Source organism: Equus quagga, chromosome 15, assembly GCF_021613505.1.
Source record: "Equus quagga isolate Etosha38 chromosome 15, UCLA_HA_Equagga_1.0, whole genome shotgun sequence".
Classification (NCBI taxonomy): Eukaryota; Metazoa; Chordata; class Mammalia; order Perissodactyla; family Equidae; genus Equus; species Equus quagga.
In genome coordinates, this window is record NC_060281.1 from 60,546,598 (window position 1) to 60,570,592 (window position 23,995).

General features: G+C 42.1%; 1 protein-coding gene across 1 annotated transcript in view; it reads left to right on the forward strand.

The window, feature by feature from the left end:
• MYLK4 (myosin light chain kinase family member 4) overlaps window positions 1-22,049 on the forward strand; it is a 75,238-nt gene extending 53,189 nt beyond the window's left edge. The window contains exons 4-13 of the mRNA XM_046640744.1: window positions 742-847; window positions 3,491-3,584; window positions 3,657-3,766; window positions 4,668-4,809; window positions 7,584-7,654; window positions 8,462-8,590; window positions 9,233-9,385; window positions 12,648-12,726; window positions 16,235-16,307; window positions 19,235-22,049. Coding sequence (XP_046496700.1) covers window positions 742-847; window positions 3,491-3,584; window positions 3,657-3,766; window positions 4,668-4,809; window positions 7,584-7,654; window positions 8,462-8,590; window positions 9,233-9,385; window positions 12,648-12,726; window positions 16,235-16,282 — 932 coding nt within the window. The 3' untranslated portion in view covers window positions 16,283-16,307; window positions 19,235-22,049. The remainder of the gene's footprint in view (window positions 1-741; window positions 848-3,490; window positions 3,585-3,656; window positions 3,767-4,667; window positions 4,810-7,583; window positions 7,655-8,461; window positions 8,591-9,232; window positions 9,386-12,647; window positions 12,727-16,234; window positions 16,308-19,234) is intronic.
• The last annotated feature ends 1,946 nt before the right edge of the window (window positions 22,050-23,995 follow it).

Consider the following 23,995-nt stretch of genomic DNA (forward strand, 5'->3'; position numbering starts at 1 on the left):
CAAATGTTAACAGCAGCAATCATGGAAAAGTGAAAAGAATACTGGAAGAATATTATTGAGTAATTATGTATTTTAGAACTCATCCTGAGGTAGACTAGAGTTTAAACACTTAGGCTGGAAGGTGGAAAGTGGGAGAAATTTGAGAGCTGTAGAATATATACTTAGCCAGTTTGACTGGGTGTTTTATTTCCAGCCAGCCGGGAAAAATTCATCTTTGTGCCTTAAATGTGTCTTAAATAAAGCCTAAAATATTTTGGAAAGTAATATATAATAATATCAAACATTTCAATGACGTGAAGAAACTTTTATTATTCTGTTTCCTCTCTGCTTTAATTAAAATAATGAACTATATGAGTGGTGCTTTTTAAAAAATAGGTCAAGCAATTTCTCATGTTTGAATTTAAATGGTCTCAGGCTTGGAAGTATTACCTGTTTGGACTGTATCGGGGTTGGAGATTTTTCAACTAGTTTAGCATTTCTAAAAGTTGTCCTGAATGATGGTATGACCTGTCGTTTTGTGGTCCTGACATTCTTTCTCAAAGATGTCAGGTGTCACCTTCATGAATCGCAGATCATAGCATGAAATGAAAATTTATATTCCCTGGGTCATTAGGAATAAAACAGATGCCCCATTATATTTTAATATTAAATAAGCAATTTTTACTCTGAGACCCAAAGCTTGGGACCAGAAAGAGGTCTGACTGCTTAACAGAAGGCCCTTCTTTTCCTCCCACCTTCTAGATGATGGCCCGGCTCCTCCTGCCCCATTTCATCACCGTATTGTGACAGCCAAACAAGCAGCAGTCAACAGTTTTTATACTGTGAGCAGAACTGAAATTTTAGGAGGGTAAGTAATGTTCACTTTTAATAATCTTTCAACAAAAGAAGAGAGATTTCAAAGACAGGGATCCTAAGGACTTCATAAATATTTGCCAGGCTCACCTTGAAAACCAGAAACACCATAAATAAACATTTTAAGGGATTTTTAACCATTTCTGAAAATTGTCACTGATGCCAGAAAGGTTGATGTGGTGACAGTGACTAAACTTCACATTTATTATCTGCTGTACTTCGCGTGTTGTAATGTCTGAAAGTGAGAGAAACCCCGTGTGAGTCACCAGAAGTTTTAGAAGCTGCGCAAAGCTTAAACACTGAGAAACAAAATGTAGACATGAGCGAACACTGCGTATTTTTTGCTGGATATGTTAAATCCTTGTTGGTTTTCCATTTATATTGTTAGTGCATTGATTACGTTCCTCACTGAAGAACCTATCTGAAGCACATCTGCATGCTCACTGTCTCGCTGAGGCAGGAAGAGTGAAGACCACCAGGGACCGAGTTCTTTGTTGGGGGATCTTCTTTCCTCTTCTCCTTCAGTCACAGTCTCCGTAAGATGTCTTGTAATTTAAAGCCTAAATTGTAAAGTTTACTTGCTATCAGCATATCTATAGATAATAGGAAGAGGAAAGCAGAAAATTTATACAAATATATACAAAACTACCTTACCAACACATGCAAAATATGCACACAACTATAGTGCGTGTTTCTGAAGTTGGTCATTGTGTAGTTGATATTTGTAAAGTCCTTTCTTCCTCTTCCTGTTCCGTATTTCTTTTGCCCTTTGCCACCTGAACTTCTTCCTCCTCAACCAGCTAACCGTAGAGAACTCCCCTTGAGACTGTGGGGATGGGTTGAAGGAGAAATGGAAATTCCAAAACATGAATAGGTGCCGTGGGAGTCTGTAGTATTACTATAAATAAATAGCAGCTTCTTTGTGTCTTCAGGGACTTCAGTGGCAAGCCAGTGACTGTTTCTCTAAAGGAAAATAGTTATTTGCAGAAGAGGCTTTGAAACAATCCTTAGGACTTGTGCTGTTTCTGGGGGTTTGTCAGTGCCTCCTTAAGAACTTCCATTATGTCCCTTCAGGACCATTGCATCTTCTCAGTTGTACTGCTGTCTGGACTAGCTGCTGGTCATCTTCTGTTCTGGGCTCCACTCAAAACTGGCAGCCATCACTCACTCAGTGAATAAGTTAGAGGAGCACAATCAAATGTGCATTGTTGCCTTTAAATGCAAAGGGATCATCCAGTGTGTACCTCCTTTTTCGTAGTCGGAGATTCAAGATGCAGCAAATTGTCTTTCACTTTTAGCAGAGATGTTGCAACACGTCAAGAAGCAGTGCATCCTGAAAACCTTGCCTGTGGTGGCAGGCCCTGAATTTTCCTGGAGTTCACCTCCCATCCTGTGGCCTCTAGGGTGTATATAATTCCTACTTGTCATGTTCAGTTAGCATGAGGTTATCAGTATGGTGGACCAGCAGGAATCCTGTGAGACGGCTTAAACATTTAAGACCCTTGCAGAATAAATCATGCCGGAGAGACAGTTGAGGTCGCCTTGAAGTCAAACAGTGATGTGGCTCTGCTGCTGGGCCAGGCAGTTCTGGGGCCGTTGCTAATTAAGAGAAGAAAGCTTTTTTTTAAAATCAGCAGCTGCGTATGCGGTGCCCGGGGCTGTGCTCCTGGGCTCCAGTAAAGAGACTACACCTGCACTGGTGGTTGGGGTTGAAGTCACCACTTGGCTGTGTTTGCAGTAGTGTCATTCTCCAAGACCCATCTGCTTCTGCACAGGGCGTGTGGCTGAGCTGAGTGGCATGTGGTGGTGGTCACCACTCTGCGTCTGTCACTTGTCTCACCTCTGCAGTCCTCCAGGAATGTGGGGGGGCCTTAGGCTCCCGATTTTGTTCCAGAAGCTTCCCTTTCTCTCCTGCTGTAATAGCCACCACTGCACAGACAGGGGCCTGTGTTCTCCCTATTTTGCTAAATCAGGAGTCAAAGCAAGCAAGTCAAGTTTAAAACCTGTTCATGAGTGTGCGTTTCCGTATGTGATTACATATGTAAGAAGCTGTCTTACAAAGTTTATGTAAATGTATCCAACTAAACTGCCAAAATATCTCATAGGTGACTATGTAATGTGTATTTTTTATTGTGTGTGTTTGTATGCAATATCGTCATTACTTCTTACTTATTTATATGCAGTTTCCAAAAACAATTTGATGTGCTTGACCCACAACAATTGTTTGTATACTTTCGAAGTCTAGCTTATTACATTTGTATGTATTCAGAGATTCTACTTTTTCTATAATAGAAGTTCTCAAATTTTAGAGTGTGAATCACATATGACTCACCCATGGAACATGGTGGAAATGCAGATTCTGGGGCCTCACCGTGGATTCCTGCCTCACTATGTCTGGGGTAGGGCCAGAAACACGTATTCCTAATAACTTCCCAGGTGATTCTGATGCCAGTGACCCACAGACCACACCTTGACACTGTTCTGGAAGTTGTTTGGCTGTAGAAGATACACTAATAGGTTTGCTCCTTCAGACTCAAAAAGAGAAATGCCCAAGACAACTGCACGGTCCTCTTGGCAGGGCTGAGGCGGCCCTGTTGGGAGAGAACCTCACACTGCACCACCTCCTTTTCTTCGGCAGGGGGCGCTTTGGCCAGGTTCATAAATGTGAAGAGAAAGCAACAGGTCTGAAGCTGGCGGCCAAGATCATCAAGACCAGAGGCGTGAAGGATAAGGTAAAGGCCGTGTGATATGGATTTCTCCTTGCCGTCATCTTCTCAGCACTAAATGCCTCTCTTTCTTCTCAGGACGAAGTGAAAAACGAGATCAATGTCATGAACCAGCTGGATCACGTGAACCTCATTCAGCTCTACGACGCCTTTGAGTCTAACAATGACATTGTCCTGGTCATGGAGTAGTATGTGTTCCCTCCTGCCCCGCTTCTGCTCCCCTGCAAACCTGCACACTCACATCCAGAGCGTCCCACAGCACCAGTGACCACAGCTGCAGCTCCGTCCCACCTCAGAGCTGCCTAGATCTACCCTTGGTGCATCACTGATTCTGACTCGTGTGTGTCAGATGGTTGTGTCGGTTTCAGAATGGAAATTACTTAGGAATAGACATCTCCGTACAAGCTTTTCTTGATAAGAAGTAGAATGGCAACCTAGACCCATCTCTGTATCTAAGCTACACTGTCAAAAATCCAGCTTAAATATTATTTTGATTAATCTGGAGGAAAGTGATTTTTGAACTACATTTCACTTTCAACCTAATTGCTAATACATAGTTGATGTTAAACCTAAGAATTAAGGGTAAGAAGTGTCCATTTAAAATCACCTTTATAAAAATTTAATGTGTTTATTTAGAAAGTGAGTAGTTCTAACTAACACTGAATCAGAGTTGTGATTCAGTTCCTTCCCCCCCCCCCCCCCCATTTGGGGCTTTACTTATCATTGCGCAATACAGAATTTGGGATAATAAAATATTTAGCATCAGCCACATAGAAACACTTTATCACTGAAATAAGTCTGAGGAGACCTTGCCTCCCCACCCTGCCTTCTTAGAGTCCTCTTTATGTCCATGTATGTTAGAAAATGGAAGATGTGGACTTGCTCCAGAGCTGCAGCCACTGGATGACACTTTCCATTTGTGAAATTGCTGGTGGCTAAAATAAGGGCCTTCAACATAAGAGCCATCTCACCGAGATAGGCAGAAAAATAACTGTGCACACATCTGCTCGAAGAGTTAGAGGAGCTTCAACACCAAGCTGCTACAAGAAAGCCACATGTTCATTGAGGAATCCCCCTCTCCCCCTGCAGTGTGGATGGCGGGGAGCTGTTCGACCGCGTCATTGATGATAGTTATAGTCTGACTGAGCTGGACACCATCCTGTTCATCAGGCAGATATGTGAGGGGATAAGGCACATGCATCAGATGTACATCCTCCACTTGGACCTGAAGGTAGAGTGTGTTGATATTCTATGAAATGTCCACCCTTCCCAGCTCTCCGTCGTGTGGAGGGTGGGCCCTGTCAGACACTGCACACCAGCTCAGGATATTTATCCTGCCACTAGGTACATATTCAGGAATTAATAAAGCCCGCATTCTTAGCTTCCTCTCCCCATTCCTAACTTCTGTCACCCCCGACACTTGCTTGTCTCCATCTTTAGGGACTACTATTCAGATACTTGTATCTTGCCTGTGTTGAAAGAATCCACGGGGGAGATGGTTTCTCTAAAAGTTTAGAATTAAAACCATCCCCACCACCACCCTGGTTGTGTCCCCGCTCATTGTGAGGCTAAGTAGGTGGAGGATTTTAGCTATCGCAGACCTCCTTAGTAGTAGCCAAACTTTCCAGCTCTTCAAGAATCCCCAGCACGCTCCGAGAATCTTTCAGGAAGCTCTGGGTTTCAGGGATTTGTTTTCTATGAGCATACTAGAGCACTGAGGAAAAACCTGTGGCAGAATGGGTTACAGGGCTGCCAGAAAGGAGATGCTAAAATGTTAAGGAACAGAGAAGGGTCGTGGGGGTGGGGCTGGGCACCAAGCTGGAAATGGTGGAAAGCCTCTGTGAACTGCGGGAGCCAAGCTGCCTTCTTTTCTGCTCTTATTTAATGACCCTTCCCTTCTGATCTCTCTCCCATTATGAAGTCCCTCGAATTGGGCTGTACGTAGTCCTAGTTTCAACCAAGGGAAGATCCAGGCCCAATAACTCTGACCAGCTCTAATATTAGGGCTGAGTATCATAAAGTGCATTTTCATGTGTGGCTCAGTCATTTTTTCATTTCCCTGTTTGCACAGCCTGACAATGAGATAAAATATATATTCTATGTAACATACCACCTATTGGAAGTCATCAGGGATTGTAGAGCTAAATAAATTTAACTTCCTTAAATAGGTTTCCATGGGCCTCTCTTCCTAATTACTTGGCGTCCCTCACTGTCTTGATTTATGTGCATTGAGTCTCCCATTCACAGGGCAGGAGGAAGTGGTATATAAAATGACGATGTCAGAGCTTAAAAATTGTTGACAAAGCCCTTGGCTATGAGCTGAGTTTGATAATGTGTATTTTCGCGGAGCATTTTCATTGAGCGTAGATATTCTACAGATATCCCTAAAGGGATTTGATTGGCAACTGGAACTAGGACCTGACCTATCGTAAGTCAAACAACTCCATATGTGGCTTCATAATGTTGATTGAGAACTTGCAATGGGCGCTTTTAGTTATGGCTTGGATGTAAAGACAATAGTAAAGGCAACAGCTGGATGGGTCATTAAGGACCACTCAGCCCTTTCAGAAAGCTCCTCGGAAAGAAAAGGCCAAAAATATTGAGAGTACTTGTCACTAGATAGAGGTGATTATAGGTGACTTGAAAATGGTCTTTATATTTTCCTGTGTTTTCCAAATCTTACTCGTGAATATGCTTTAATTTCATAATTAGACAAAATTAACTTTTTGAAGTGTTCTCAAAGCTGTTTCTTTATATTCTGCAAATTTTTATGTCATAGTATTCTTTGACAGTTGGACAGCTTTATACATGATCAGTTATTAAACATGAAACTGAATGTTCTTATATAGAACTCACTTCTCTATAAATAGCTTTTACTCATGGACATCTGTTTCAGAGATATTTTGGAAAAGGGCTTCAAAAGACATTATGACCAACCAAATGGACTATTGAATATTGATAAGGAGACACTACATGATTTTGCAAAGTGTTCCTGAGTTTCTGATCTCATCTGAACCTCTTTTCCACACAGACAGCAGGGGAGGAGCACCCAGGATCCCCGCTAAAGGATGGGACCTGGGTTCCTGGGGATTCAGAGACTCAGCTAGTAATGCCTGACAGCTCTCTGGGAAGAGTTGGGGCGCGAACTTGAGAGCTCCAGGCAGTTCTTTGAAAACTTTCTCTCTCTTTTATGGATGACGTTGACTTTAAATCAAATCAAATCCCTTATTTTTCCCAGGCCTCAGTTTACTGTCCTAACAAATGGCGGTCCACGTGTAAGACGCTGTCGATGCGGAGTCGCAGCGCCACTGTCTACGTCTCTCCCTCTTCACCCCAAGACTGTCAGACTGGCAGGGCAGAGTCTTACCAGAGTCAAACTCCAAGGGGACACTTAGTCAAGGGTTTTAGGCATTGAGACCAAACTCAGCAAAACTGGAATTACTGAGAATGAAGAATGAACAGGGCGAAAAGCCTTCCTTTTACATATGACTTTCCCATAGACCAAGCGCAAAGGGAAAATCTGGAGGTCAGGAACGTTCACGTTATATTGCATATTCGGTGTGGCTGTTTAAATGAATCAGGCCATTTCTCTTGGAACTCATAAATCCTTGGGAAAAATATTCCTCCAAGAAGGGGAAATTCATACTTAATAATTTTAGGGGGCAGATGTCAAGTCCGAGACGGCCTCCACCAGTCCATTTGGAAAGCACTGAAAAGCCTCCTTTTCTTTCTTCCCTCAAGGAGGCCTCTGCCTGAACTCACGAATTATGGTAAACTGCAGAAGCAGGGAGACGGACCGGCAGGGTAATGCAGGGTTGGCAGGGTACCCACAACCTCATCCACCACATAATTAAAGGAGAAAATACCCACACAGACAAGCCAGCCCCAAAGTGAAAGGCCTGATATGTTTTTCCTGAGCATCACTGTATTTTTAGTTGTGGTTCAAGGACAATTTGAGTGAATGATGGTTGTTTTCATTGCTAATGTGTCTCTTTCTCTTGGCAGCCTGAGAATATCCTGTGTGTGAATCGGGATGCTAAACAAATAAAAATTATTGATTTTGGATTGGCCAGAAGGTATGTCTGTTTGGACATAGGTGTATGAAGGAGGTTGGGAGCATGATAGCTTCTCTTTCTTTGCAAAGATAAATTTGATATACCCCTTGGTTTCATACCTTCATCTAGAATTAACTTAACACAAATTATGTTCAGCCTTACCTTGCTGACTTTGGGATTTGAATGTTTAGAAGTTTCTAAGTACGTGCAAGAAAAAATATGTAAAATTAAAACCCAATACAGTGAAGTTATTAAATTTGAAGATGTTAATTTAGAATTTATAGCAGTTTGTCGTAGTCTTTTAAATTTCTTCCACTTGTAAAGAGAAGATTTACTTTAAAAAAAATTAGAAGTGTAAACAAGATTGCCAATTGTGCTGGCACTTACAGGCTTCTTAAGGGAACAAAGAGTTTGCATGGACTTCAGCACATCAACGATGAAACAAAATGGATGTTGTAAATTATTGCATTTCATTTATTCATTAATATGGGCTGATTCAAGCCATCTCCCTGTTAAGGACTGTGTCAGTTTTCCTTTTGTTGTATTCCATAATTCAGCTGTTCTAATTATTCTGAGTGGCTTTTCCCACAACTGTTTCAGATTATCAAGGTTTTATAGTATGAATTATGATCCCTAAAACTCCTGGAACTTCTCTACAAGTTTGTGACACTAGCTCTTAAATAGGTGATTTCCTTTAAAGTCTGTTTATTTTAAATTCATTGTGTGGCTGAAGTTAGTCTGTCTTATGGACTGCGTCTTTTCAGTTTCCGTGACTTTTGATTTTTGATTGACACTCTCCATCCCTCCACTTTCTCTCCTAAATTTCAGATACAAACCCAGAGAGAAGCTGAAGGTGAACTTTGGGACTCCAGAATTTCTTGCCCCTGAAGTTGTGAACTATGATTTTGTTTCCTTTCCCACTGACATGTGGAGTGTGGGGGTCATTGCCTATATGCTGTAAGCAGATCTCCGGTCTTTCTGACACACATTCTCAATCCCCGTGCATGTTTTATGAGGTCTTGCTATTTTGAATAAAAGCCGTAATTTAGGTCTTTCAAAAATAAATAACACAGTGCCATATTCAGTTACTTCCTAGGCTCTGTTGAATCCTGTGGGTGAAAGGAGTAAATTCTTTCCCTGTGCATCATCAGAAAAGAAAATGTATGTCTTCTTCACTCGTCACTTTAACTCCTAGTACAGCACCAATGCCTTAAAAATAGTTAGAAACAAACAGAGAGCTAGTGTCCTCATCTCCAAAGTGACTAATGCTAGCCTTACTCCAGAGGTGCTCCTCCTGGTGTTTGCCATCTAAGCGTGTGACAGCACTTGGCTAGCGGTAAAATGCTTTAAAAAAGAAGCTGTACTATTCTTTGAGATTCGTATCTGAGTGTAGCTGCTGCCTTCATTGTTGCAATTGTTTAATTAAGAGTTGGGGTGGTAGAGGTAAGCATTTTCTGGATTGCAATAATATAACATTATGCTTAATTATTGGTTATTTGTCTTCTTTCAGTTTTAAGTGACAGAACTAAAAAAGTAACCTATCTCTAAAGGGTTTGAGGCTGTGTAAAAAATACTCACTCTAGATTCTGTGTCTTACAGACTTAGTGGTTTGTCCCCCTTCCTGGGTGATAATGATGCTGAGACCCTGAACAACATCCTGGCCTGCAGATGGGATTTAGAGGATGAAGAATTTCAGGACATCTCAGAGGAGGGCAGGGAGTTCATCTCCAAGCTTCTGATTAAGGAGAAGAGGTAACCCCAGTTCATTCTACGCTCTGGAAGAAGTAGGCCTGATGGGGAAACAGGATGCCACCAGGGTTATTAGAATTCATGGCAGATAACCACCAAATTCCCTGAATGACATCTGGGATGCTCCTGCAAAGATGTAAATAGAATGAGTCTGAAGCTCTTGACCCAGTTTACTGAGATCACAGACTGCTTTGGTCATGAGGCTTGAAAGGGGCTGCGAAAACTTCCCTCCTGTCTCTTGCAGCTAGGTTCTAGCAGTTAGGGGCTCCTCCTGGGTCCCAGTGGACTCACTCTCAAAATGAAAGGTTTGGGATAAGTTATTTCCATGATCCCTTTAACATCGACAAAGTGCATATGCGGCTCTATGTAGCTGAACACTTTATTACTTCATTTGAGAACCTACTATGGGCCAGATGGAGCCAAGAGCTTTATAGAGATTCTCTCTTCTGTCCCCAGTCCAAATCTATGAGGTGGAATGACCATTACTACTTTATGGGTGAGCCTCTGAGTAGTTTGCCATGACCATATGGCTAATAAGTTGCAGAACTGATAACCAAACATAAGTCAACCTTCCCCCAAGGCCACACACTTAACCGTTAGATCTTATATGGCCTTCTATTTTCTGTCATGCTAAGACCACATTAATTCAAAAATCAGTGGACAAAGAAGAGTAGTATTAAAATGTAGGGCTTTGCATTACTGGGTATCTATCCTAAGAACCTGATATCAGATATCTCAAGAGTCCGTTGCACCCCTATGTTCATCGCAGCATTATTTACAATAGCCAAGACGTGGAACCAGCCTACATGCCCAGAAACTGATGATTGGATAAAGAAGATGTGGTATATATACACAATGGAATACTACTCAGCCATAAAAAAAGACGAAATTGGCCCATTCACAACAATGTGGATGGACCTCGAGGGCATTATGTTAAGCGAAATAAGTCAGTCAGAGAAAGACGAACTCTATATGACTCCACTCATAGGTGGAAATTAGTATATTGAGAAGGAGATCTGATCGGTGGTTACCAGGGAAAAGGGGGGGAGGGGGGAGGGTACGGAGGGGGAAGAGGTGTACCCACAACATGACTAACAAAAATGTACAACTGAAATTTCACAAGCTTGTAATCCATCATAACATTAATAAAAAAAAAAAAAAAAAAATGTAGGGCTTTGCATTTTAGAATTATAGGGTGGGGGGGGTCATTGTGATTGACCTGTCAAACACACTATTTTAGATGGTTTTATACCTAATACATATAATGGTAGATAGTATTTAAGATTTTCAGAGCCAACAATATTTGCTTTATTGTTTTATTATCTTTCTGGCTTGTAAGTTATTAATAAACCTGACCACAAACCAATAGATAGGAGGGGCACAAGTTGGGGGAGGTAGGGAAACAGTGTGGGGAAGGGGCCCGGCACAGTGCCTGACACTCCAGCACTGAGTCATTATCTACAGTCTACCAGGAGTGTGTCTGGAGTGTCGAGAACAAATATATAGAGCCCAGTCCCTGCCTCTTGATCTAAAAGAAGAGAGAGGTATTTTTAAAAAGAAGTGGTACAGTGTGGTTAATGCAAAGATAGACCGTATTGACAAGGGCCAGAGTTGAGTCCTCAAGGGTGAGGAGGATGTGGCCAGGCTGCGGCATGGCTCTGAGAGGAGGGTAATGAACAGGCACTGGTTTTACCTTTAAGGGACAGGCACAACAGCTGATGTTGCTATTATTATTGCTTGCACATTACCATATGCCAGGCAGTGATCACACGGACAATGTCAGCTCTATCGAATCTGTGGTGGATGAGAAGTGCGCATTTCCTGAGACCCTGCTTTACAGATACATTTTTTAAATGTGCTGTCTGACTTAGTCTCCTTGATAATCCCATGGTGTATGGATATTAGCACCATTATTTTACGGATGAGGAAACTGAGGCCGAGAGCAATGAAGCAGTCAAACAGCTAACTCAGAGCAGAGTCCAAACTGTGCCTGGTGGGCTCCAGCGCCCACGCACTGCCCACGCCTTAGTCTGAGGGCTTCGTTAATACTTCAGGAGCAGCAGCCACACATTTGCACAGAGGGACAGCTGGCTAAGTATTCAAGTCAGTACTTGGATGAGACTAAGGCCAATGCCAAATACGACTATCATAGAATAAACTTCTGGAGTACAAAAATAAACTTGAAATTGTATTAGGAATTTAATTATTAGTATGATGTTACTGTTAACTTTTTAACAGTCAGATTTTAAAAGTTGATATCAGAGTATAAGAATAATAATTTTTCGTCACTTTCAGCTATTGAAATGGCTCTGGAGGTCCAATACTGAGAATTTATGATATTAAATGGAATAACACTTCCGACTGAGGTTGGTGAAGGTCGGGAGTTTTTTTAATCATTTTATGTCCTACTAATGGTGATGTCACCAAGTTATTAAATTTTCCTTCCTTGACTAAAAACTTATCTCCTCTTGTTATGCTCATATATTTATATCTGATGAAGCAATTTTATTGAAGCGCTCCTACAAACTGAAGCTTCCTGACCACGTCAAACGACTTTATTGATATCGTTTTGGAAGCAGACGGTAGACTGTTCACTCACAATTTTTTATTTTGAAAGGTTATTTGGTTTAATGTGATAAACTTTAACACACAAAACAAGCTTACAAAGCTTAAAATTAGAATACACTACAATCCTCAGAATTTTTTCTCATATTTTTAAAAATTGTATAAACATTTATTGGAGCAAAAGAATAGGGTTTTTTGTAAAGGTATCCAGTATCCTTTCTCTCAATACTTACATTAACTCTCCATCTACTTCTCTGTTTCTTTAACTCTTCAAAACTTTTTAATTCAAAAGTTAATGCCTATTGTTGAAAAGGTTTAATACTTCAATTGCTTTTGCAATCATCAAGAATCATTGTGGCATTTTACTCTTATTATAATAATAAATACGTGTTTATTCTTCAGCTCACTAGTAAAAGTTCACTTTATGAAATTACATCAAGAACGGGACCTTATATCTGAAAGTAGATGTTCAGTAATTAACAAGAATGTTGGATCATTTGTCCCGCTTGTCTTACCAACGTTGTTATCCTGGTCGGCCTGATAGTAACCTGTGACCGTCAACAATTCCAGAGAAGATAGAATTGCTCGTGAATTTGACTTTCAGCTATCCGCAAAGGCGGTGGCCGGAGTCGTGGTGGAATGGCCGATTCAGGCCTCGTTTGGTGTGTCCTCACTAATAACCTCCTGAACTTCCCTTTAGTTGGAGAATAAGTGCGAGTGAAGCTCTCAAGCACCCCTGGTTGTCCGACCACAAGCTCCACTCCAGACTCAGCACACAGGTAACAAGGCTGGTTGTTTCTCCTCTTCTTTTCTGGTCGATCTCCAGTGTTTGGTAATCAGATGCTTGAGGCATCTTAGCCTTAAGTGAGTTTCTTTCTAATTCCTTTTCTCACGGGCTTCAATTCTTGTGCTAGTGTTAAACTACTTAAAATACTTTTCTTGAGCCATTGGTGTTTTTAAAAGTAAATGCTAATTATGTTGTTTAGTAGAGTATTATTTTCAGCATAACTATTTATTATGTTTATTATTAAATCATTGTATCCATTATAAAATGAATTACATCACTGTACTATGACATACACTTACGCACACATATGTAGCCTGAGATATAGAAACATATAAAGTTTTGGAAAAATATGCTAATGTACATCAAGATAAACAGGCCTCCTTAAAACGGAACTCAGAATTTTAATTTCTGTGCTTACTTGGTGTAGTCTGCTCTAGGCACCAATAAACTATAATACTTAACTTGGTCCAGAGAGTAATGTAAATATATGTGAAGGAGACTCTTCCCAAAGACTAAATAAAGATGAGTGAAGGACTTGTTGAGAATAATTGAGCCCACATTCTGCACTAACTTTTTCCCATAAAATCCCTATCTACTCTCATGGCCTTGATTACTGTTTGTGTTTCTACTCCCTTCTCTGTCCCTTTGGCATAAGTTTCTCTCCTAAGCTTCAGATCCATGTATCCACCTGTGTATGGACATTTCCACTGGGATCTTCTCAGTCTTACACGGCACTCATCCCCAACCACCTCACCTCATCCTCAGCTAGCCCCTCAGATGAACGGCCTAAAAGAGCCCCCAGGGCATCTTCTTTGTGTCCCCCCTCTACCTCGATCCTCTCATCTCATGTTTAATTTATCTCCAAGTTCAGTACAATATTTTCCCCAACTGCTTCTGGAATCCGTCTAGTCGTCTCCATCCCCGTGGTTCTTCTGGCCTGGGGCACTCCTTACCAGAATCACCACAATAGCCTCCGTTAGACTATCTCCATCCAAATCACTGTGGCTTATAGAAATAACACAGAAGCAGATGTGTAACACTGAAGTAACTTTGCTAAACATTTAGGATGTTCAGTTGGGTAAGATACATATAGAGGCAATATGCAATCTATGCCTTCATGCCCCTCTGGGGACAGGTCTGCCGTGAGATGAGTTCAGACAGCTGCTGTATTGCCCTGACGAAGTCTGCGTGTGCTGCACTGTCATTTCCTCCCTGTGCATTCCTCATTCTCCCACTCCCCGGGGTTGTGGAATGGGGCTTTTTCACTGACCAACAAAGCTGGAATGACTATGCTTCAGGTACTAATCTTTTCCACATCCAGTTTTTATTGAAATTAACTTTACTTCTAAATTCAGCATCAGTACTAAGTTTTATTTGTGTCTGAATATACCTTTCCTTGATAATTGGTACTGATGTCAAGTAAAAATAGACTTATTACCTAGTCGGTACCTCACCCAGACTGCATAAACTGCTTATTAGAGTTACCAATCTATTTTGGGCCAATTTTCCACCAATGTATTTTTATCCAAGCTTATTGGTGTCCAAATACACTTTGACATGGTAGGACAATATAGAAACCACAGCAGATAATTAATGACATTATACAGTTTCAAAAGTGTTTAAAAATATTTTTAAAATCATGTAACAACAGCAACAAAAATCACCTTTTTGTTATTCTATCCAACTGCTGGTACCTAAGATGAATAGATATTTCAAAAATAGTGAGGATTTTCTTTTTTAAAAAACAAATTTCACTGTATAAACTTAGTTATCATGAAAGTTATAATTATATGACTCTGTGCCAGGCACTGTTCTAACTGCTTTACAAAAATTAATTCATTTAACCCTTGTACCAACCCTCTGAAACGGGCACTGTTATTATCCTCGTTACATAGATGAGGAAACTGAGGACAGGGGATAAGTGCTTGCCAGGATCCCCTCAGGAGCGAGTGACGGAGCCAGCATCCCAGTGTGGGCTCCGGAGTTCGGGCAGAGCTTCACGCTTTGCTCTCCTGCTGGATAATGGGCTCCTGGGCAAAGGAGGCCTGATGACGTCTCCAGAACCATTCACGTACTGTACATTTTTGGTGTTACTGAAAGAAAATATTCAAGCTTAATATATTATATTTTTCAATTAAATACTGAGACTAAATTTTTCCAGAAAATTCATTTTTGGAATAATCTTGGTTCTGGTATGTTTTATAAAGTCAGAATTTAACTTTATGTTGAAAATTTAACTCTTATCCTAAACTATTTACTCTTAAATCTAAATTCCATATTTTTAAAAGTCATTTATAAACTTTTATTTGTCTCTTTTAATTGTTTCATGCTTAAAAGCACCTCCTGCTTTAGCATGCCTATGATCAGTCACTAAATTTGAGAAGGATTTTTCTTCTTAGAAATTAAGGTCTTGAAGTGCTCTGCCTTCTACAATATGTTCAAGATGACGTGCTGTGGTTCTCAACCTTTCTCTGTCCCCAGCCATCCATACGTAACCCATCTTCCATCAGAAACAGCTCTCAACTAGGGTGGAGCAAAGCATTTCCAAAGCACAAATCGAATAGAACTCAGCAAGCACATACTGCAGACTTAATAAATGCTTTGGGGCCGAAGGAAGGAAAACTGAATAAATATGGCGGTTTCCTTCCTCCCAGAGCTGCGAAGCCCCCTCCCTTTCCTTTCCGTCCCCAGGCTACTACCCCAGCCCACATCCTCCTTCCAGTTTATTGAACTAACAAAATAACCTGTGGGCTGATTTCCAACCTCCAGCCACTCTCTATCTAATTCACGAATCATTATTCTATTACTTACAACTCTGATCGTATTGCTCTCTAATCAAAAATCTTCAAGTGTCCCCACAGTGCACACCAAGCAAACCCACCAGCAGTGCAGGCCTGCTCCAGGAGATCCCCATCTCGGCTGTCCAGTCCTGTCTCCACTCCTTCTTCCGGATCAGCCCAGATCCTAGCGATTGTCTCAAGCCTAAATGTCACCTCCTTTAAGACAGCTCTTCTCAATCCCCAAACTAGAGGTGCTTTCTCTGTCTTCCTGAGCCTCTCTTATGGCACTTAAATAGTTCTTGTCTACTAGACTTGGAAACTTTTGGAAGAAGCAGTTTCTGTGTCTGACTCGTCTTTATAGTCACTGCAGCCTAGTTTCAGTCTTGACTTGTGCTTTGTCTAAGGGAATATTTTGGAAGGAAGTTTTGACAAAACACATATGTGTAAAAATTGTGTCACTAGGTGCTAAGCTCTTTGTCCCTGACTGTTAGAGGAAGGGTAGCGATGACAGGAGCATTAGGCGCGGGGGACCCGTGTTTGAGCTGGACTCCGAAGGTGGCTCAGTGTATCTCTCAGAGGGTCGTCAGCCATTAGGCTTCAGGAAAATGCTTGAAGAACGCTTTCTACTCAGTAGCAAGTTATTGACTCAAGTGTTTTCGTAAGTCAAGAACTGTTGAAAACAGTTCTAATCCTTCCTGAAATGTCTTCTGGTTTTCCTAGAAGAAGAAGAATTGCTGCTCTGACACTCAGGACCATGTGACCAAATAGCCTACAGAAGGTGCCCGTTTGAAAGGTGGGTCTCAGGGTTTTTCCTGAAGAGATGCTTGTGCAAACCTCGAGAGAGAGGAGCGAGAAAGGAATGGAATGTTGATTGCATACGGGATGCAGGGCAGTGTTTTGGTTGAGAGGAGGCCCCAAAATCAGACTGCTGAGTTTGCACCCTGGCTCTGCCATTTCCTAGCAAAGAAACCTCAGTTTCCTGATTTGGGGGGTGGGGACAGTCTTACTTCCTAAGCTTTTGAGTGGCTCCAATGAGATAAGTCACGCAAAGCCCTGAGGGCAGGGTCTGGCACATAGTAGGTACTCAGTAATTCTCTCAGTAGGTGCCAGTACCTGATCAGAAACTGTTTCTCGTAGTCCTTACAACAACGACGCGATATCAGAGGAAGTAGTATCTTTTTTGTATAGATGGGAAAACCGAGTCTCAGAGACTCAGAGACAAAATAACTCCCCCATAGCCATACTGCTAGCAAATGGTAGAGCCTCATCCACTCCAGGGCCTCTGAATCGATAGCCCACGTTTGCTTTTCTCCCCTGAGCTGCCTCCTGGTCTTGCTCCACTCTTGGATCCCAAAGAACCACCACTGGATACAAAGTCTCTATCCTGCTTAGAATTTTGTCACAGTTCTTAGGAGAGACTTTGACATGTGAGCCTCTTCTATTATATCAATAAGCTGGCCCAATTTATGCCCTAAAGGGGAAGCCTGAGAAAGTGCACTATTACAGAAGACTTAGAAATCCCAACATTTATGTCCTTGTTGGGGAGCCATGCACCCTCCAGCAAGTCGGCTCCCTAATTTGGGGCAGTAAATCCATGGCTGTTTCTGCAGCTTAACTTTAACTATGTAGGACTCATGACTCGTGAGTCTGCATTCTGCTGCCTGGTCTTAATCTTTTATTCTGATTTGTGCTTATTCTGGTCCTGAGGTTTTTGTTTGTCAATTTATATTCTTGTAAGCTGCCTTGAATCTTTTTTTTTTTTTTTTAAAGATTTTATTTTTTCCTTTTTCTCCCCAGAGCCCCTTGGTACATAGTTGTGTATTCTTCGTTGTGGGTTCTTCTAGTTGTGGCATGTGGGACGCTGCCTCAGCGTGGTCTGATGAGCAGTGCCATGTCCGCGCCCAGGATTCGAACCAACGAAACACTGGGCCGCCTGCTGTGGAGTGCGCGAACTTAACCACTCGGCCACGGGGCCAGCCCCGCTGCCTTGAATCTTTTGAGAAATAAGATAGGGTAGAAATAAATCAGTAAATCTTAATAAAAGTCACAAACCAGCATTAGGAAAGCCTTGGCCTTTGGTGTAAGGGTCATTTACTTAAGAGTCTATCACTCATCTAGAAGTCTATGAAAAGTCAACAGGAAGGCTTGTGCTTTCTATTTGCAAAGACCATTCCCATTTGTCAAAAATAGCAAGGACATTAAAGTTTTGGGAAGAGCAGAAGGTAGTTTTGTGTTGTGTGACAATGTGGAGAGAGAAAGCCCTCTCTGTGCTCCTGGGCCTGGGGTGCGAGCTCACTGAGTACGGCCCGGCCTTGGCAGGGAGTTGTGAGCACCGGAGTCTACAGGCAGCAGGCCTGTTTTTCCTTGTCTCTCCACTCCCTCCTCCTAAAGCAGTTTGGTCCCAGGGTACCACAAACCCCAGGGGTTTGCCACAAACCACCTTCCCACCATGGGCACTGCAGTCACTTTTGAGGCCTGGTGGGAATGAATTCACTGGGTGACCGGAGGCTGCCTTGCAAGGCAGGCCTGCTGCCAGGGTCTGGTGGGGGAAGTATGAGGAGGAAATGGTGGTAGGAGGTGGAGGAGTCTTTCCACATCAAGTTGGCGCTTTGAACCTAATGTGATGGAAAAGAAGGAGTGTCAGCCCAGGCAGTGGCAGCTACGCAGAGGACAAAGACAACAGCACCCAAGCTGGTCATGTTGGCCCCATTAGACGCCATCTTGTTGGGGTTGCTGCGAGCCTCTCTCTGAACTTGGTCAGGTCTGCCTCCTGATGGTCCCTTAGGCTGGCTGCCTGCCTTTCTGGGACCCCTCCAGACATTCGCCTCGGTCCTGCCACAGGGGAGAAGAGTCATTTCAGGTCCACTTGAGGTGGATGCTTCCTAGTTTACTGTCCTAATTTTTTTTTTTTGTCAGATTAAAATGTAAGCTTAAGACATTAATTCTGAGAGCAGCCTCATTTGAGAAGAATGTGCAAAAAAAAGGAAAAGATCATTCTTCACAATATTTCCTGCCAGGATAAGATGGGGATTTTGGCAAGATCTATCATGAGTAAAACCAATTTTGAGATAATATTGATTTTTAAAATCTGGTGGTTGAAGATTATTCCTGTGGAAAAAGAGCGACTTCCAGGCCCTGTGGATGAGGCATAATCCACAATGTAAATTGAGGCATATAAATCTCCTGCAATTTGTTAGAGGTTTTTTGATGGGTTGAGGAAACACTCTAAAAGTCAACCTGGTGGCATTTCATTTCTTGTTTCTGTTGCATCTTTTGCCAACCTGTGAGACATGATGGAGCACACCTCCTCACATCTGTAGGAATGGTGTAGGACAGCAAGCAGCGTGCGGGCCTGGGGTCAGACATGGTCATAAAGCAAATAGAAACCTCCGCACACGCCATCCACACTCTCCCCTTGATGCTGGGATTGAGCTGACAGAACGGACGGGGTGGCAGCAACTTTGGGAGTTGGCTGTGCTTCAGAGGAAACAAAGAGGCCTTGTCCTTCGATATTGCAAATAGTACTAAAATATCTTGCAAAAACTGAAAAAAACCCAACTCTGGTAAGCAGTGGGATCCTTCAAGGGGTTTCTTTTTTTCTCTCACATACACACATGTTATAAAAACTCATGTGTGGTTTTCCTAAGGGGCGCAACCAACTAATGACAATTGCAAAAGCGCTGCTGAATTAACAAGAGTCATATTTTGTTTGCTTTGCAGGAAAACTGCTGTGGTTGCTGCTGCTTCGAGAAGATTTTTGGAAAAATCAGCAGTTCTGTTGCCTTGACCCCTGTGATGACTGGTGGCCGTAGCCAGAGGAGCAGCCACGCTTGAACTCTGAGCCCCTTGGCCGTGCGCAGAGGGCACCCAGTGCTGCAGCCCTGCCCGCCTGCCCTCATGTCCCCACCCCTATGGTAGTGCCCACTTGGGAAGCCATTTCCCTGCCATCTTAGGTTGTATTTTCTATTTTTATTTTTGATTTTAGTCACTAGGGCAAGGGATGCATTATTTCTGCTGTTTCTCATATTACTAGAGCAATCATCCTGGAGATTTATTTGGGATTTTAAAACCTGGAGGATGTATTTAGAGGGAGAAAACTGTTTCCAGTCATTAAATTGTGACTTTCAAGTGATTATATCCCCAGAAAACATTCTAAGTGTGGTGCATCCTTCAGCACGTCATTTCTCAGACTTTATTATTTTGATTTGGTCTGAAATCAGGTGAATCCAACTGATAAATAATTTGCTTTCTGGAACATAAGCTTTCTTTGAATTCTGAGGCAAGAGGCATCAGCCATTATATCTTCCGTTTATTCTAAACTTTCCTCCAAGCGCATCAGTTTCTTCCAAGTAGCTGCTTCTACTTTCAAATGAGTGGCATGCATTTTCACAATGTGGTCCCTCCTCTCTTCTGATTGAAGCTTCATCTGCATGGAACACACTGGTTTTGAGAGGCGGTGCAAGAGGTATCTGTTCATGGTGAGTCTTCAAAATGGCCACCTTTGGAATAATGTTGACAGTCCTGAGAGCTTTCCTCACTGCAGTTGTCAAGAAGAGATGGGTCTGTGTATCCTGAGGAAGGACAATGCTTTGTTTCCAGTGTTCAAGTGATCTGGGAAATAGCACTCAAGTTTCTGGGTAAACTCAAACTTTTGTGAAGACGAGTGATCTCAGCTCCGCAGAGTCTCATGTGGCTCCTGGCTGTGAAGAAAGGGCATTCAGAAGCCGAAGACAAGGGGAGCACCTCTGCTCACTTTTTCTACACGAGAAAGATTTCCAGTTGGAAGTTCCTTCTTGTTCCTGAGGTCGTGTGCCATCTCCTCACAGCTGTTTAATAAGTGAAGGGAGCCCTACTGTATACAGCACAGAAGGGTACAGGGCCTCCAAAGAGCGAAACAGCCGCGCCATTTCTTTAAGAAGAGACAAGGCAAAGCCACGCTTAACTCCTGGTACACATCCAAGCTCATCATTCAGCTTCTTAAGCTCTCCTTCATTTTCCATTTCCAAATAACCATTGTGTTGAGATCAGCTTATGATAATGTCTATTTTGGGCTCTGGTTGTCATAATGGTGATGATATGGGGTAAGAATAACGTGGTGGCTGTATGAGTGAAGGCAGATTTGATTTGCACTGGCTTTTCTCCATTATTTCTCACATCCACTTAGTGACTCCTTGCAGCATGGCCACACATAACTATATGTGCAACATCCTTATTCTCTGGGTAAGGTAAAGGAGGAGTAGCAACAGAAGAAAATGTGTAATGTAGTGAAGGCCACATGCCAGCTTAGTGGTCATGCCAGCTGTAAGACTGACTCCTTTCTAGCATTTGCGCTTACACTGTCATGCATTTCTTTTTTCCTTTGGCCTATGCATTTACCCAAGGTTGGTTTCTCCTGTTCCTGTTATGTGACTATGCTTAAAATGTTTAATTTAGTTTTCTTAAAAAAAAAAAAAAAAAAGCCCTGTGACTGCAGTGTTATATTACTGTGCTATCTTTAGCTGATGGTATTCATCGAGTCTAGAAAAATACAAGCCAGTGCATGCATTAATACTACTCAGACCACAGAGAGCTGGCATTCACTCGGATGCTAAATAGGACACAAGGGTTTGATTTGAAACCCCTCGTGGAAGGGCGTGTTCTGTCCTGTGGTGTAGATTCTCTATCAGATTGAGCAGGAGGTCTTTCACATGTGCAGTGTGCATCTAGCTTTGACTCACGTTGGCAAATAAACTTTCCCCAGGCCCGGCCACACATAGAAGGGACAGCGTAGGCCAAATGAAGGAATGATTTCTTTGCCAAATTAATCCACTGATGACCCTGCAGTTAGTGGGTGTGGTTTGTTTTTTCTTTTAGAGGTTTAGAAAGGAGACTCTACTTTAAAAATGGATCTCCTTTGAATTTGTAGTTAAATTTCCACATTTGGATTGGGAAGCATCCCCAGGCCAGTGGGGTGCCTTTTATATGAGAGTTGGGGATAGTTTGCCTTGCAGAGTTGATTATTGCAGTCTAGAGTTATGGTGAAATGGGAGAATTTGTCTCCTACTCATCCTGTCTCCTCTCTCCACGCCAATGTGTGGCTGCTCCAGCAGAAGCCCATAACTTGGTCGATTGCTGCTCTGATGGGAAAAGAGGGCTTTGCAAAGCGAGGGAATCAAACCAGATGCGAGTATGGACCCAGAGAAGCTGAGTCTGGCTAGACTAGGGCTATTGTGATCAATTTTTCCAAGAAGTCATTAGGATTTGAGAGCCTGTATTTCTCCTCCACCCTCTTAATGGAAGTTATGGCTTCACTCACTCACATTAGGCAGTTGCCATTTTTTTAGTAAGTGGAGGAAATTAAGCACTGATGGGGTCCTTTTACTGCCTGGAGAGGAATAAACCTCATGAACTATTAAGGGAAAAGCACGCCCACATTTGTAATTTGTAAGATACCAACACTTAGCCAGAATTTGTTGCTATTTAAAAATCAAGGAAGATAGGACCCACACCCCAGTTTGTGGCATGAAAACCTCTGGAATGGATTCTCACCTGAGTAACTTGGGGAAAAGATTTCCAGGTTGAAATTGGGTAACTCTCATGTCTGTTGAGTCCTGTAGGTTTGTTTTTAGTTGCTTTTTGTCTGACTTGATATTATTTTACCTTCTTTCCTCAAAATGTAAATAGGCATGCTGTCATTGTCATGTCATACTTTGATGTGAATGTGTCTTGAAAGATGTGAGAACTTATATTTTCTCCATTTTTATAGATATTAGTATAGCAAAATTTTTTCTTGTTTTAGAATTAAAATGTGGGTTAATATTAGGGAAATGAGAGTCTTCCTCTTTATTTCATTCCTTTTTGCCCCTTCTGCTCCCACCACCCCTGCTCCAGCCATTAGACAGGGGTGCCAGCCAGTCTCATACATGTCCTTGTTCAGTTTGGACTGCAGACCAGTTGAGGGAATCTCATTTGGAAAATTTATTTGTGTAAGTGTAACGAGAGGTAGAGGAGGGCCCCTCAGCGATGTGGTCAGTGGCCTCAGTTCCGCTCTCCGTCCCTAGCAATTCCGTCATGGGCATAGGGCACAGCACTGCTGGGGCTCACTTCTCAAGGGCCATGGTGCTCCCTACCTTGCTTTTGTCCTGTATTTTTTATTTATTTTTTATTTTTTAATTTTTAAAATTTTTTTTTTAAAGATTTTATTTTTTCCTTTTTCTCCCCAAAGCCCCCCGTACATAGTTGTATATTCTTCATCGTGGGTCCTTCTAGTTGTGGCATGCGGGACGCTGCCTCAGCGTGGTCTGATGAGCAGTGCCATGTCCGCGCCCAGGATTCGAACCAACGAAACACTGGTCCGCCTGCAGCGGAGCGCGCGAACCCAACCACTCCGCCACGGGGCCAGCCCTGTATTTTTTATTTTTTCACTTCTTTCTGTTTTTCTTAAGTTAGAATCAAAGTTCATCTTTTTATCCATCACAATGTTTGCCGAAAACCTCTTGGAGGTGAAAATTATATTTCCAAAAGGCAAATTGCTTTCTGTCCTAAAGGAAACTTGATGCTGGACTTATTGGATGTTGAATTCCTGGATTAGGATGACTTCCTTGCATAGCACGAAATCTCCTACAGTTTCTCATGTTAGAAGTGCTGTATTTTTCTCCTAGCTTCACTTAGTCAGGTGCGTTTTCCATAAGGGGTCTTTATATGGGCAGTGTCACCTTCCATGAAGGCTTATAACTCAACTACTATTTACTCAAAAAACCAGAAAACAGCTGAGACCTGAGCATGCATATTTTGACTTCCATGTATTTTGTAGTTGTCCCAGCTGGTAGATGTCAGTGCGTCCTTTGGATAAAGTTTATCAGTGTAGATAAGAAATAAAGATATCTTCATAATGTGATTGCATATTCAGGTATTTTTTAAATTTCTGATCATAGTTTCATTCAGTTGTATTTCTTTGCCTTATAAAGATGTATAACTGTCATATGTGTATTATATTGAAGAATAAACATGGACTTTAATCCTTTGGCTAATGAGTTAAATTATTCAACAAAGAGGACTTGGCAAATGCAATACAAACTCTTTCCTTTATGACGAGGTCTGACATGTTAAATCCTGTGATATTAAGAAACTAAGATAGCTTAAAAGAGCAATATCACACTTATAGGGCTCCAGAACCATTCGCAGGAATACTGGTCAGCCCCATGAGGGAAAAACAGCTCCCCCATTTGAAAGCATGGTGGTCACAATGTACCATCTCAAGGCTTGGTGTTTTTCGCCCTATAAATACAAAAATATTGACTGAGATATAAGTAGAGTGTCTAGTTCCAGAACAGAGTTTAAGGAGTTATTAAGGCAATTTGCAGCAGTCCAGCCTCTGTAATGTACCTCAGTGAACATTCCTCAGACCCTGTGGTAAAGTTAACTTGTATATCGGGACCCACAAAATGGAGGCCACCTCAGTGGCCTGGCCTGTGTCACAAATCTAAAACTAAGTCAGCCTGC